This window comes from Jaculus jaculus, chromosome 1 (genome assembly GCF_020740685.1).
Source record: "Jaculus jaculus isolate mJacJac1 chromosome 1, mJacJac1.mat.Y.cur, whole genome shotgun sequence".
In the NCBI taxonomy this organism is placed as follows: Eukaryota; Metazoa; Chordata; class Mammalia; order Rodentia; family Dipodidae; genus Jaculus; species Jaculus jaculus.
Genome location: NC_059102.1, coordinates 220864640 through 220880149, shown reverse-complemented (window position 1 = coordinate 220880149; position 15510 = coordinate 220864640). Strand labels below are relative to the sequence as shown.

The following is a 15510-nucleotide window of genomic DNA, read 5'->3' as shown; positions in this document are numbered from 1 at the left end:
GTTACTGAGCTGGAATTTGCCCAGGGACATACCAGGCCCTTCAACCTCACCTGCCCATAAATTATGTAATGTCACCTGGAAGTGTGGGTCCTGATCAGCTGGTACTCAAAGCTCTTCCTTCACCTCTTGCAGAGCGGCCTCCATGGTCAGTGGTGCAGGCCTGTGGCACTTAATGTACTATAAGGTGAAGGACAGGTCACCTCAGTACAACTGTGAGGCCACTGGACCCTGGCAGGCTTAGGTTGGGTTGAGCAAATTGAGTGGGTCCCAGCTAGCATCAGCATTAGACACCCTGAAGAAATGACTTCATCCCACCCCAGGAGGCCCAGAAAATGCAAACATTAGTTCTCAGCTGGGTATGGTGGCACATGCCATTAGTCCCAGCATTCAAGAGGCAAAGGTAGAAGGACCACTATGACTTCAAGGCGAGCCTGAGACTACATGGTGAATTCCAGGTCAGCCTGAGCTAGAGTGAAACTCTACCTTGAAAAAACAAAAAACAGCTGGGAATGGTGGTGCACACCTTTAATCCCAGCACTCAGGAGGCAGAGATAGGATTGCCATGAGTTTGAGGCCACCCTGAGACTACATAGTGAATTCCAGGTCAGCCTGAGCTAGAATGAGACCCTACATCAAAGAAAAAAAAAAATTAGATCTCCCAAAATTTAGTTTCTTGTTTTATGTGTGTATATCTGTTTGTCCACTGCAATTCAATGTGTCCAGCCTTATGTGGGTGGCTGGGGAATTGAACCAGCACTGGCAGGCTTTGCAAGCAAATGCTTTTAGCAGCTAAGCCATCTCCCCAGGCTCCCAAATTAGTTTTTTGTAGCAGTCTGGTTGTATTTTAAAGGACTTTTTCAGAAACACATAGTAAAATATTAATATATAAAATGAGGGGCCAGGTGTGGTGGTGCACACCTTTAATTCCAGCACTTGTGAGGCTGAGGTAGGAGGATCACAGTGAGTTTGAGGCTACCCTGAGATTACATAGAGAATTCCAGGATAGCCTGGACCAGAGTGAGACCCTACCTCAAAAAACCAATAATAATAATAATAAATAAGTACATAATAAAATGAGGGGAAAAGTGCACAACTGCATAAAATGATGCTGTTCTTTAAATGTAATAATATGGCTCAGATTTTGTTCAGGGAAAATCTGAAAAAGATAATTCAGTTGGTGATCATGGACTGTTACATGTCTAACAGGGTTATCTTTACAATAAACATATATTTAGATCATGAAACAAAAGGGGAGGGAAGGTGATACGCAGTGGGCTTGGTCCAAAAGTCTGGAAGGGGCCATAGTTCCCCATATCCCTGCCACCTACAACCTTGGGTGAGGTCCCAGAGTTGCTGTCCCTGCAGGCCCAACAGCCCTTGGGCATCTCTGAGGTGCCACCCTCCCCCCCCCCTTCCCTTTAGCACCACCCTCCGGAAGACTATGCCTTGTGGTCACCTCTTTGGCTTCCTCCAGGGTGTGGTAGTGGAACGCATCCCTGTCCAGGGACTGCAGGAGAGAGATGTGCAGGTGGCGAGTGGCCTCGATGGACTGTTGGGTCAGGCTCAGCTGCTGCTTCAGCATGTCGTTAAGCGCCAACATGGCTGGGCTATAGGCTGTCAGGGCTGTACCCACCGCAGTTCCTCAGTACTCCCACAGGTTCTAAAGCCCTGCCTCCCACAGCCTCTTGGCCTCCCATAGTCCCCACCTCCTGCAGACTACAGCTCAGCAATGCTGGACTGCTTTCTGGTGGGTCTGTGCTCCAGGCAGGGTAGTAAAGGTCACGCTGGCTCTTCCTGTCTCCATTCTTTAAACAAACGTCAGTAACTATATACAACTATTATATATTAGCACCTAAGAATAGGTCAACAAAAATCTTTAGTTCTGTGTGAGTGTTATATGCCTTTCACCATCAGGTAGGAGGATCTGGAGTTCCAGATCAACAGAAGCAACATAGTGAGACCGCACACAAACATACTCAAATTTACTTTTTAAGAGACAGGGTCTCACTGTAAATTCCTGGGCTCATAATCCTCTTGCCTCAGCTTCCCAAGCAGCTGACACTATAGGCAGCTGGGATTACACCATTAATGCCCCATCTAAAGCATTTCAGGGGTGAGCAGAAGAGATTGCTTAGCAGTTAAGGCACTTGCCTGCAAAACAAAGGACCCAGGTTCAATTCCTGAGGACCGACATAAGACAGATGCACAAGGGGCTGCTTGCATCTGGAGTTTGTTTGCAATGATTAAAAGCCCTGGTGCACCTATTCTCTCTCCCCTGCTCCTTCTCAAATAAATAAATAATTTTTTTAAAAAAAAGCATTTTGGGGCTGGGGAAATGGCTTAGCGCTTAAGGTGTTTGCCTGCAAAGCCAAAGGACCTCAGTTCGATTCCCCAGGACCCACGTAAGCCAGATGCACATGGTGACGAGTGCGTCTGGTGTTCCTTTCAAGCAGCTGGAGGCCCTGGAATGCCCAATCTCTCTTTCTCTCTCTGCTTCTTTCTACTAGATAAATAAAACATTAAAAAAAAAAAACATTTTGGGAGCCGGGCATGGTGGTGCATACCTTTAATCCCAGCACTTGGGAGGCAGAGGTAGGAGGATCACTGAGAGTTCGAGGCCACCCTGAGACTACAGATTACATAGTGAATTCCAGGTCAGCCTGAGCCAGAGTGAGACCCTACCTCGAAAAACCAAAAAAAAAAGCATTTTGGGGGCTGGAGAGATGGATTAGCAGTTAAAGTGTTTGCCTGCAAAGCCTAAGGATCCATATTCAACTTCCCATATCCCACGTAAGCCAGACGCACAAGATGATGCAAGTACGCAAGATTGCACATACGCACAAGGTGGCACACACTTCTGGAGTTTGGCTGCAGTGGCTGGAGGCCCTGGCACATTAATTCTCTCTCACATTAAAAAAAAAACAAACAGCCATATTGGGCTTGTCTAAAAAAAAAAAAAAAAAAAAAAAAAAAAAGCTGAATCCAGTCATGGTGGCGTACACCTTTAATTTCAGCACTCAGGAGATGGGTGGAAAGATTGCTGTGAGTTTGAGGCCAGTCTGAGACTACACAGTGAGTTCCAGGTCAGCCTGGGCTAAAGTGAAACCTACCTCAAAAAAACAAAACAAGGGCTGGAAGGATGGCTTAGCAGTTAAGGCAGTTGCCTACAAAACCTACGGACCCAGGTTCAATTCCCCAGTATCCATGTAAGCCAGATGCACAAAGTGGCTCATGCATCTGGAGTTTGTTTGCAGTGGCTGAAGGCCCTAGCATGCACATTTACTCTGTCTGCCTCTTTCTCTCTCTCTGACTCTAAATAAACAAATAAAAATATATAAAAATAAAACAAAACAAAATGCTCAATGTTAGCAAGGCAGGGTGGCTTCAACCTTTAATCTTAGCTCTCATGAGAATGAGGTAAAAAAAAAAAAAGTGGGAGTAGAGGTCAGATGACCCAGGAGCACCGGGCAGCTCCCTAGGGAATGTGGCAAGATCTGACCAATAAAGTGGCCAGGGAGCACAACCCTGAACAGTTCTGGTCTAAAGGTTGTCCCAGGGCTGGAGGGATGGTTTAGTGGTTAAGGCATTTGCCTGCAAAGCCAAAGAACCCAGGTTCGATTCCCCAGGACCCATGTAAAGCCAGATGCACAAGGTGGCGCAGGCATCTGGAGTTTGTTTGCAGTGGCTGGAGATCCTGGTGCAGCCATTCTCTCTGTCTCTCTCAAATAAATAAAGAAAGAAAAAAAAAAAAAAACTAAAGCTTTTCAACCTACTTTTATCTATTTATTTTTCAAAGAGACAGGACCTCTAGCCACTGCCAACAAATTCCAGAACCATGCACCATTTTGTGAATCTGGCTTTCCGTGGGTACTGGGGAATCAAATTCAGGTATTTAGGCTTTGCAGGCAAGTAACTTAATCACTAAGCCATCTCTCCAGCCCAAGAAAATTAAAAAAAATAAAATAAAATAAAGCTGTCCCAGTAGCACAGAGCATCCTATACCACCAGACCAGGAAGAAAAGTCACATCTACCAGCAGGAGTTGGGGCCTTGTGGGGAGAAAAACTAGGTATGGGCAAAAAAAGCTCAAGAGAGGCATTCAAAATGTATTTTAAAAGGATGTAAAGGCTTTTAGGTGAAGAATTTTAAGGGGCTTGCATGTTCCACACACATCGGAGGCCTGGCACATGCTCAGCAGGTGTTCTATCATTGAACTGCACCGCCAGCCCTAGAGAAGTACATTTTTTCTTTTGAAGTAGGATCTTACTCTAGTCCAGGCTAACCTATAACTTATTTTGTAGCCTGGGTCTGGTCCTGAACTCACAGATATCTTCCTATCTCAGCCTCCTGAATGCTGGGATTAAAGGCTTGTGTCACCAAACCTGGCCCCTGAGATTTTTGTTTTTTGTTGTTGTTTATTTTTATTTATTTATTTGAGAGCAACAGGAAAAGAGGCAAAGAAAGAGAGAGTGTGAGAATGGGTGCACCAGGGCTTCCAGCTATTGCAAATGAACTCCAGACACATGCTTCACCTTGTGCATCTGGTTTACGTAGGTACTGGGGAACCAAGCCTCAAACTGGGATCCTTAGGCTTCACAGGCAAGTGCTTAATTGCTAAGCCATCTCTCTAGCCCCCCCCCCTTTTTTTTGTTTTTTCGAAGTGGGGTCTTGCTCTCATCCAGACTGATAGTCTCAGGTTGGCCTTGAACTCATGTCACTCCTACCACTGCCTCCCAAGTGCAGGCATTAAAGGTACGCACCACCATGTCCAGCCTGAGTTACTTTTTTTTTTTTGAGGGAGGGTCTCACTCTAGCCCAGGCTGACCTGGAATTCCCTATATAGTCTCAGGGTGGCCTTGAGCTCACAATAGTCCTCCTACCTCTGCCTCCTTTAGTTTCTTTTTATATGTATTTATATATTTAAGAGAGAAAGAAGAATGGGTGTGCTAGGGCCTCTTGCACCACTTTGTGCATCTGGCTTTACATGGGTAGTGCCTTTAATCACTAGCCATCTCTCCAGCCACTGAGTTACTTATTTTTATTTATTTATTTTGGTTTTTCAAGGTAGGATCTTGCTCTAGCCTAGGCTGCCCTGCAATTCACTATGTAGTTTTAGAGTGGTCTTGAACTCATGGTGATCCTTCTACCTCAGCCTCCCAAATGCTGGTATTAAAGGTGTGCACCACCATGCCTGGTTCTATATTACTTTTGACCTTTCTGTTTAGTTCATCTTTGGTGTTCCTTCGGAAGAGTCTGACAGAAGGTTCAACCTCAACTGGTAACAATAATTCCCCAATGGAATCCTTGAAGCCAGCATTAAAAGGGTACCATACCTCTAAGAGTGAACATGAGTATGTAGGGAAAATAGGCCTACTTCCCGGTAAGAGTACCAGAGCCAAGGTGTTACCTTCTATGGCATCTGCACTGATGAAATGACTGGCAATGGGCACCGGGTCCACATAGGTGCCTCCCAGGGCAGGCCCCATAGTCGCCACTCCACCAGCTGTCTCCAGAACAAAGAGAGGGTAGTGAGGCAGGGAAGGGACAAGAGACTACAATAGAAATAAACCACATGCTGGTTGGTTGGCTTAAGATGAGGTCCCTCTAAATTGCCCAGGTGGGCCTGCAACTCCTGGGTTAGACTGATCCTTCTGCCTCAGCCTCCCAAGTACCTGGGACCACAGGTGTACACAGCCACACACTGCTTGCTTTTTTGTTTTTTTAAATCAGTTTTGTTTGTTTGTTTTGAGATAGGCTCTTGCTGTAGCCCAGGCTGATCTGGAATTCACTATGCAGTCTCAGGGTAGCCTTGAACTCATGGCGATCCTCCTAACTCTGCCTTCCAAGTGCTGGGATTAAAGGCATGCCACCACACCTGGCTAAAATCTCGTTTGTTTGTTTGTTTTCAGGTAGGGTCTCACTCTCTCCCAGGTTTATCTGGAACTCACTCTGTAGTCCCAGGCTGGCCTTGAACTCACAGCTATTCTCCAACCTCTGCCTCTAGATTGCTGACATTAGAAGTGTGCACCACCATATATGGCTTTGCTTTTTTTTTTCCCTAACCTCATTCAAATTTGTCCAAAAGCTGTCTCCACTTTTCTGGTAAGTTTTCCTGGCTCAGCCAGACACCATGACTTGTTGAAACAGCTGCTTCTAAGATGTGCTGCCTTCTGACTGGACACATCCTGGCCTCTAACAAGCCATTACTGAAGGCCGCCTTTATTCTCTCAGTGCCAGGCCTTGTCCTGGAAAATGCCACCAACAGATGTTCATGAAGCATCACTTTATATTGACAACAGTATAACACAATATGGAGCATCAGCTGAAACACGACAAACAAAGGTCTGACCCTAGGTTTGAAATACTGTACAATGCCAGAGTCCAAGTTCTGCCTGGGGTCCCTGCTACTTAGGAGACTAAGGCAGGAGGATCACTTAAGCTCACGAGTTGGGGGTCAGTCTGGGTTACAGTAAGTTATAGTAAGACCCCCATCTCAAAAAAAAAAAAAAAAGTAGGAGCTGGGCATGGTGGTGCACACCTTTAATCCCAGCACTTGGGAAACAGAGGTAGGAGGATTGCCATGAGTTCGAGGCTACCCTGAGAATACATAGTGAATTGGAATTGCTCAGCCTGAGCTACAGTGAGATCCTACATCGAAAAACCAAAATAAAAAAATAAATAAAAAATAAAAAGGGTTGCAGAGATGGCTTAGCATCTAAGGCGCTTGCCTGTGAAGCCTAAGGACCTAAGTTCTATTCTCTAGTACCCACATAAGCCAGATGCACAAGGTAGTGCATGCATCTGGATTTTTTGGCAGTGGCAAGAGGCCCTGGTGCACCTATTCTCTCTCTCTCTCTCTCTCTCTCTCTCTCTCTCTCAGTATCTTTGAGACAGGAGGATCACTGTGAGTTCAAGGCCACCCTGAGACTACATAATGAATTCTAGGTCAGCTGGGCTACAGCAAAACCCTACCTTAAAAAACTAAAATAAGGGCTGAAGAGATGGCATAGCAGTTAAGCACTTGCCTGTGAAGCCTAAGGACCCCGATTCAAGGCTCAGTTACCCAGAACCCACGTTAGCCAAATGCACAAGGGGACGCATGTGTCTGGAGTTTGTTTGTAATGGCTGGAAGCCCTGGTGCACCCATTCTCTCTCTCTCTCTCCTCTCTCTCTCTCTCTCTCTCTCTCTCTCTCTCTGCCTCTTTTTCTCTCTGTCTGTCACTCTCAAATAAATAAATAAAAATAAACAAAAAAGGGCTGGAGAGATGGCTTAGTGGTTAAGCGCTTGCCTGTGAAGCTTAAGGACCCCGGTTCGAGGCTCGGTTCCCCAGGTCCCACGTTAGCCAGATGCACAAGGGGGCGCATGAGTCTGGAGTTCGTTTGCAGAGGCTGGAGGCCCTGGCGCGCCCATTCTCTCTCTCTCTCTCTCTATCTGTCTTTCTCTCTGTGTCTGTCGCTCTCAAATAAATAAATTTTTAAAAAATGATTTAAAAAAAAATAAAAAAAAACAGATAAATAAAAAGTAGCCAATCTGATTGTTACTCTTTGAAAAACATCCAAGGGTCCCTCCTGGCTGGTATGGGGTTATGTATGGTTGAGCCCCCAAATCAAAACAAGTCATGCAGTGTAAACCACAGCTCCTGTAAACAAACACAGCCTTCCTGTGTGCAGCTGTCTAAGCAGTAAAAGGGCCCAGAAGCACATTGGGAAGGAAGGACCTGGCTAAAGTTCAGAATGGAAAAAAATAGGTGAAAGGTCTCACCAAGTATGATAAGAGATCTCTGAGATCTCATCAGGACACCCTAAACTACTGACAGGACAGGAAGGACAGAATAAGGCTGAAGAGAAGTCAGGGAGCATGTAACCATTCGTGGACTCCACAGGGCAGACACCGAGATGGATTAAGGTGACCTAAACAGGGCAGTCCTTGGTACTCCTGTGTATGGCTGGAGTCTGCAGCCAGTGCTGACCTGTGTGCAGGTGGTTCATCTGAGACAGTCCCATGTATACCTCTCCTTTTCCCTCATCTACCTAGATCCGGGTGCCCATTGACTTCTGTGGCTACATATATTCCTAGGGTGAGCCACCCTCTGCCCACCAGTGGTGGCAACCTTAACTGCCTCCAAACTTTCCTTGCTGCATTGAGAAATGAGGCCTTAATCTTGCATTCTGGAATTTTCCTGCATGTTTCAAAGCTGAGAAGATGTTGGAAACACCCAGGACTACTGCTTTGCATCCAGGAAAGAGAAAACAGGGTGCCAACATTTCCCCACTGGTTCATCTGGAACCCTGTTCTCTTCCATGTGTTCCCTAATGCCTGTCTGGGCTACCCTGGTTCCCATGACCACCAGACTTACCAGTACTCCACTGGTATGCAAAAGTAGGGTCCAGGGTCTGTACAGCAGTCTCCTTCATGATGATTCTTGTGATGTCCTGACCCCTCTTTGTCCTAGACAGGGACGGCTTGAGGAGGTCTGTCTTCAGACTAAACTGGGACAAAGCATCCAGTGTCCTGTCTAGAGACTCAAAGGAAGAAGTAGTTGACTCAGATGTCATGGGAGTTAATGAGTGTTTAAAGTCCTCAGAGTAAGTAGGGATGGCTGTGTGCATCATGGGAACCTCAGCTGAGTCCATGCTGGACACACTGTGTGGCTGGCTGGCAGAGGCTGAGCTGGCACTCAGGTGTTCTGAGACCTCACTTGGGGTAGTGAGGCTCTTGTCCCCAACTAGTGATGTTGATTTGCCCTGAAATGCGGAGTTCCTAGGTGGGGAAGGTTTCTGTGCCTCCAACCTGGCTGGTGACTTGGCTGGGAAGCTTTTGCCTGATAGTCCTTTCCTTCCAGCATCTTCTTCCTAAAAGGAAGAACAGCAAAAGGAAGTGGGGCGGGTTGAAAAATTGAAAAGCTAAAAATGCCACATTCTAGCCAGACACAGTGGCTTGAACCTGTGGTCCCACCACTCAGGAGACTGAAACAGAAAGATCACAAGAACTAAGCCAGCCTGGGCTACGTAGTGAAACACTCTGTCAAAAATACAAGAGAGGCCAGGCACACCTTTAATCCCAACACACAGGAGGCAGAGGTAGGAGGATGGCCGTGAGTTTGAAGCCACCCTGAGACTATATAGTGAATTCCAGGTCAGCCTGACCTAGAGTGAGACCCTACCTCAAAAAACCAATATATATGCATATACATATACATATACACATACATATACATATACATACATACATATATATATATCAGGAATGGCGAAATGGCATAGAGGTTAATGTGCTTACCTGCAAAGCCAAAGGACCCAGATTTGATTCCCAGCACCCACATAAATCCAGATGCACAAAGTGACACATGTGTCTGGAGTTCCTTTGTAGTGTGAGAGGCCCTGCCATGCCCATACTCTGTCTCTTTCCCTCTCTGCTTGCAAGTAAATAAAAAAAAATATTTTCAGGGCTAGAGAGATGGCTCAGCAGTTCAGGCGTTTGTTTGCAAAGCCGAAGGACCCATGTTTGACTCTCCAGATCCCATCTTAGTCAGAGGTGAGGCAAGCACAGGTCACACATGCCCAGATGCACAAGGGGGCGCAAGTGTCTGGAGTTTGATTACAGTGGCTGCGGCCCTAGCACCCCAGTGCTTAGTCCACAAAATACTGTAATGCGCCTGGAGAGATGGCTTAGCAGTTAAGGCACTTGCCTGCAAAGCCTGAGGAGCTAGGTTCAATTCCACAGGACCCACATAAGTCAGACACACAAGGTGATGCTAGTGCACCAAGTCGCACATGTGCACCACTTTGTGCATTTGGCTTTAAGTGGGTACTCAGGAATTGAATCCAGGTTGTTAAGCATTGCAGGCAAGTGCCGTAACAACTGCACCATCTCTCCAGCCCTTCTTTCCTTTTTCTAAGGGAGATGAAGGAGCAGGGGTTGATACAGGATCTAACTCTATAGCCCACGCTGCCTTGGAACTCATTGCGTAGCTTAACCTGGCCTCAAACTCACAGCAATCTTTCTTATTTATTTCTATTTTTATTTATTTATTTGAGAGCGACAGAGAGAGAAAGAGGCAGATAGAGAGAATGTGCATGCCAGGGCCTCCAGCCACTGCAAATGAACTCCAGACACATGCGGCCCCTTGTGCATCTGGCTAACATGGGTCCTGGGAAATTGAGACTCAACTGGGGTCCTCAGGATTCACAGGCAAGTGCTTAGCTGCTAAGCCATCCCTCCAGCCCTCTTATTTATTTTTTAAAATATTTTTATTTGGGGATGGAGGGGTGGCTTAGTGGTTAAGGTGTTTGCTTGCAAAGGCTAAGAACCCAGGTTCGATTTTCCATGTCCCATGTAAGCCAGATGCACAAGGTGACGCATGCATCTGGAATTTATTTGCAGTGGCTAGAGGCCCTGGCATGCCTATTTCTCACTCTCTATCCCCTTCTGTCTCAAATAAATAAAGAGATACATAAAATGTTTAAAAAAATATTCTTGTTTGCTGAGCGTGGTGATGTACACCTTTAATCCCAGCACTAGGGAGGCAGAGGTAGAATTGCTATGAGTTCGAGGCCACCCTGAGACTACAACAGTGAATTCCTGGTCAGCCTGGGTTAGAGCGAGACCCTGCTTTGAAAAACCAAATACATATATACGTTGGGGGGAGGAGGGAGAATAGGCACACCAGGACCTCCTGACACTTCAAACTCCATACGCATACGCTACTTTGTGTGTCTGGTTTATGGGAGTACTGGGAGATAGCTCAGTCAGTAAAATTCTTCTTGCTTTATTTTTAGAGGAATAATGAGCACTTCAAGAGGGCAGCAAGTTGGGCAGTGACTAGAGTACCACCTACCCCTCTTTTTTATTTTCTTGGTTCTTTGAGGTTGGGTCTCACTCTAACTCAAGCTGACCTGAAATTCAGTATGTCATTGCAGGTGGCCTCAAACTCACGGCCATCCTCCTACCTCTGCCTCCTGAGTGCTGGGATTAAAGGCGTGTAGCACTATGCCCAGCTCCTCTTTTTAAACATTATTATTATTATTTTAGAATTTTAAAAAATATTTATTTATTAAGGGAGAAAGAAAGAAACAGGCAGAGAAACAAGAGAGAATGGGCATACCAGGGCCTCTAGCCCTGCAAATGAACTCCAGGTGCATGCGCTAACTTGTACATCTGGCTTACATGGGTCCTTGGGAATCAAACCTGGGTTCTTTGGCTTTGGAGGCAAACGCCTTAACCGCTAAGCCATCTCTCCAGCCCAAACTTATTATAATTGAGTCAAGCCCAACACACTGGCCATTTTTTTATATGAGAGAGCAAGAGCAAGAGAGAAAAAGAACTGGCGTAGGGGCTGGAGAGATGGCTTAGCAGTTAAGCACTTGCCTGTGAAGCCTAAGGACCCCGGTGCAAGCCTTGATTCCCCAGGACCCACGTTAGCCAGATGCACAAGGGGGCACACACATCTGGAGTTCATTTGCAGTGGCTGAAGGCCCTGGCGTGTCCATTCTCTCTCTCTCTCTCTCTGCCTCTTTCTCTGTTGCTCCCAAATAAATAAAAATAAGCAAAAAAATAAAAAAATAAAAATAACTGGTGTGCCAGGGCCTCCAGCACACTGCAACAGAACTCCAGATGCTTACGGCACTTTGTGCATCTGGCTTACATGGGACCTGGAGAGCCAAACCTGGGTCTTAAGGCTTCATAGGCAAGTGCCTTAACTGCTAAGCCATTTTTTTAGCCCTTTGCGTATTATTTTTATTTTTGGTGTTGGGGATGGAGCCAGGGGCCTCAGGCCTCCTTCTTCATCTCAGAGAAACAAGAAAAAATTTAAATATAGCTGGGTGTGGTGGCACACGCCTTTAATCCCAGCACTTTGGGAGGCAGAGGTAGGAGGATTGCTGTAAGTTTGAGGCCACCCTGAGAGTGAATTTCAGGTCAGCCTGAGCTAGAGTGAGACCCTACCTCGAAAAACAACAACAAAAGAATTAAATGTATATGTGTGTGTGTGTGTGTGTGTGTGTGTGTGTGTGTGTGTATTGATTTTTCGAGGTAGGGTCTCACTCTGGTCCGGGCTGACCTGGAATTCACTATGGAGTGACCTTGAACTAACAGCGATCCTCCTACCTCTGCCACCTTAGTGCTGTGATTAAAGGTGTCCACCACCACGCCCAACTCAAATATTTTTATTTACTTGAAATAGAGAAGAAGACAGATGGAGAGAGAGGAGAGAGGAGTGAGAGAATGGGCATGCCAGGACCTCTTGCTACTGCATTATACTTACTTTCTGTTCCATGTCTTTCTCAGTGATAGCTGGAACCAGATCATCAAGGGACAAAACATTAACTCTAAAATCTGTAATTAAAAAATAAGCATGGTTGGGCTGGAGAGATGGCTTAGCGGTTAAGCGCTTGCCTGTGAAGCCTAAGGACCCCGGTTCAAGGCTCGGTTCCCCAGGTCCCACGTTAGCCAGATGCACAAGGGGGCGCACGCGTCTGGAGTTCATTTGCAGTGGCTGGAAGCCCTGGCGCGCCCATTCTCTCTCTCTCTCCCTCTATCTGTCTTTCTCTCTATGTCTGTCGCTCTCAAATAAATAAATAAATAAAATAAACAAAAAAATATTAAAAAAAAATAAGCATGGTAGTGTTTAGTCTTTAGCTTTTCTGTGAATGTTCAGAAAGACATGCAGATAGGGCTAGGATGTGGCTTAGTGATACAGCATTCATCTTACATGTACAAGGCCCTGGGTACATCTCCAGCACTGTGTGCATACATGCAAACACACACACACCAAACTTCTACCTGACCCAGGTGATTCCACTCCACTGCAGACACAGGGTGTAACACTCATCTGTGCTTTTCCAACCTGCACTTATCTTCTGAAGCAGAGATACAAAGACCTGCATGTGATAATGCTTTAAGGGATAAAGCCTCTCAGCTTAGAGTCATGCTAGGTCAAGCACTTAGGGACAGTGTCGGTGCTGGTTGACAGTACTGTTACCACAAATGACCCTTCCTATGCCATCCAGTGAGACAACACCAGCAGGGACATTTCCCATGTACAGAGCCACTAACACCTCAAGTCCTAGGACTTGATGATGAGGAAACATAAGTCCAGACATTAGACAGTTCCTATGGGGAGAGGCCAGGATGTCCACCCCAGGCCTTTAGTTAGCATCCCTACTGGCTCCCCAGGGCTGTATCTGGACAAGGACTGAGGATTCAGAGGGCAGGAGGGAAGCCAGACCACTCACTGTGCTCCCATCAGCCTAGGAAGTGAAGGAGTGATGCATGGACAGAAAATAACAGCAAAAAACATTAAAAGTGAGCTCACACTGGGTGGGATGGTGCATACCTGTCATCATTCTCTGTCATGACATGACCTGTCACCAGCACTCTGGGAAGGTAAGAGGACTGACATGAGCACAGCCTTGGCTACATAGTGAGACCCCATCTCAAAGAAAATGAACAAGGTCTGGAGAAATGGCTCAGTGGTTAAAGGCACTCACAGAGCCTGCCGACCTAGACTGGCCTGGGATTGATCCCCCAGTATCATATAAAGCCAGGCACACAAAGTGCTACATGCAGTGGGAGTTCTTTTGCAGCAGTAGGAGGCCCTGGCTCTCTCATCTGGTTTCAAATAAATATTTTGTTTGTTTGTTTTTCAAGGTAGGGTCTCACTCTAGCTCAGGCTGACCTGGAATTCACTCTGTAGTCTCAGGGTGGCCTGGAACTCATGATGATCCTCCTACCTCTGCCTCCCAAGTGCTGGGATTGAAGGTATGTGCCACCACACTGGCTTTTTTGTGTTGTTTGGTTTTTCAAGGTAGAGTCTCTGTTGCAGTCAGCTTCATGTTGCTACACAAAGAACTTGACCAAGAGGAGCAGCTTGTAGGAGGAAAGGGTTTATTTTGGCTTACAGACTTGAGGGTAAACTCCATGGTGACAGGGAAAATGATGGCATGAGCAGAGGGTGGACATCACCCCCTGGCCAACATCAGGTGGACAACAGCAGGAGAGTGTACCAAACACAGGCAAGGGGAAGCTGGCTATACCACAAATAAGCCTGCCCCCAACAATGCATCATCTCCAGGAGACTACAATTCCTAAATTGCCACCAGCTGGGGACCTAGCATTCAGAACACATGTTTATGAGGGACACTTGAATCAAACCACCACAAGTCTCACTCTAGCCCAGACTGACATGGAATTCACTATGTAGTCTCAGGCTGGTCTTAAACTCACAGTGATTCCCATACCTCTGCCTCCAGAGTGCTGGGATTAAAGACATGCTCCAGTGCTGGAGAGATAGCTTACTGGTTAAGGCACTAGCCTGTGAAGCCTAAGAACACATGTTGGAATCTCCAGGTCCCACATAGCCAGACACACATGCGCACAAGGGGGTGCACACATCTAGAGTTCATTCATAGTGACTGAAAGGCCCTGGCATGCCCATTCTTTCTCTTTCTGACTCTTTCTCTCTCTCTGTTTCTCTCTCAAAAATAAGAAAATAAAAAAGCCAGGCATGGTAGTTCATGCCTTTAATCCCAGCATTTAGGAGGCAGCACAGTGAGTTTGAGGCCACCCTGAGACTACAGAGTGAGTTCCAGGTCAATCTGGACTAGAGTTAAACCCTACCTTGAAAAACCAAAATAAAAAATAAAAATAAAGACATGTTTCAAATGTTCCCTTCCGTCTAGTTAAAAGTTGCTACCAGAGACTGGGTGTGGTGGTGTACACCTTTAATCCCAAGACTCAGGAGGTAGAAGTAGGAGGATTGCCTTAAATGTGAAGTCACCCTGAGATTACATAGTGAATTCCAGGTCAACCTGTACCAGAGCAAGACCTTACCTTTAAAAACCAAACAGTAGGGCTGCAGAGATGGCTTAGCAGTTAAGGTGCTTGCCTGCAAATCCAAAGGACCCAAGTTCAATTCCCCAGGACCCATGTACGCCAGATGCACAAAGTGGCACATGAGTCTGGAGTTTGTTTGCAACTGGAGGCCCTGGCATGCCCAATCACTTTCTCTCTCTCAAATAATAAGAAAATATTTAAGGGCTGGAATATGGCGTAAAGATTAATGAGGTTGTCTTCAAAGCCAAAAGACCAAGGTTTGATTCCCCAGGGTCCACATAAGCCAGCTGCGAAGATGGCACATGCATCTGGAGTTTGTTTGCAGCAGTTGGAGGCACTCGCATGCCCATTCTCATTCTCTCTCTCTCTCTCTCAAATAAATAAAAATCAATTAAATTAAAATGTTAAAATAAAAGTTTTCTTTAATTTTTGTTTTTATTCTTATTTATTTGAGACTGACAGAGACAGCGAGAGAGGGAGGGAGAGAATGGGCACACCAGGGCCTCCAGCCACTGCAAATGAACTCCAGATGCATGTGCCACCTTGTGCATCTGGCTTATGTGGGTCCTGGGGAATCAAGCTTCGAACCGGGGTCCTTAGGCTTCACAGGCAAGCGCTTAACTGCTAAGTCATCTCTCCAGCCCTAAAAGTTTTTTTTTATTTTTTAATTTTTATTAA

The 15510-nt window shown here is 46.1% G+C and overlaps 1 protein-coding gene across 8 annotated transcripts in view; it reads right to left on the bottom strand.

The window, feature by feature from the left end:
- The window catches only part of C1H19orf44 (chromosome 1 C19orf44 homolog), a 30680-nt gene that overhangs the window by 498 nt on the left and 14672 nt on the right, over window positions 1-15510 (bottom strand). For 4 of the 8 annotated variants that reach the window (XM_045148397.1, XM_045148395.1, XM_045148394.1 and 1 more), the window contains exons 4-8: window positions 12263-12333; window positions 8357-8852; window positions 5407-5502; window positions 1457-1623; window positions 76-177 (exon numbers count right to left, since the gene is read on the bottom strand). In XM_045148397.1, the coding sequence (XP_045004332.1) occupies window positions 106-177; window positions 1457-1623; window positions 5407-5502; window positions 8357-8852; window positions 12263-12333 (902 nt within the window). In that variant the 3' untranslated portion in view covers window positions 76-105. Of the gene's footprint in view, window positions 1-75; window positions 178-1456; window positions 1624-5406; window positions 5503-6062; window positions 6245-8356; window positions 8853-12262; window positions 12334-15510 lie in introns of those variants that run through there. The other 4 variants (XM_045148398.1, XM_045148402.1, XM_045148399.1 and 1 more) reach the window with 4 other exon arrangements.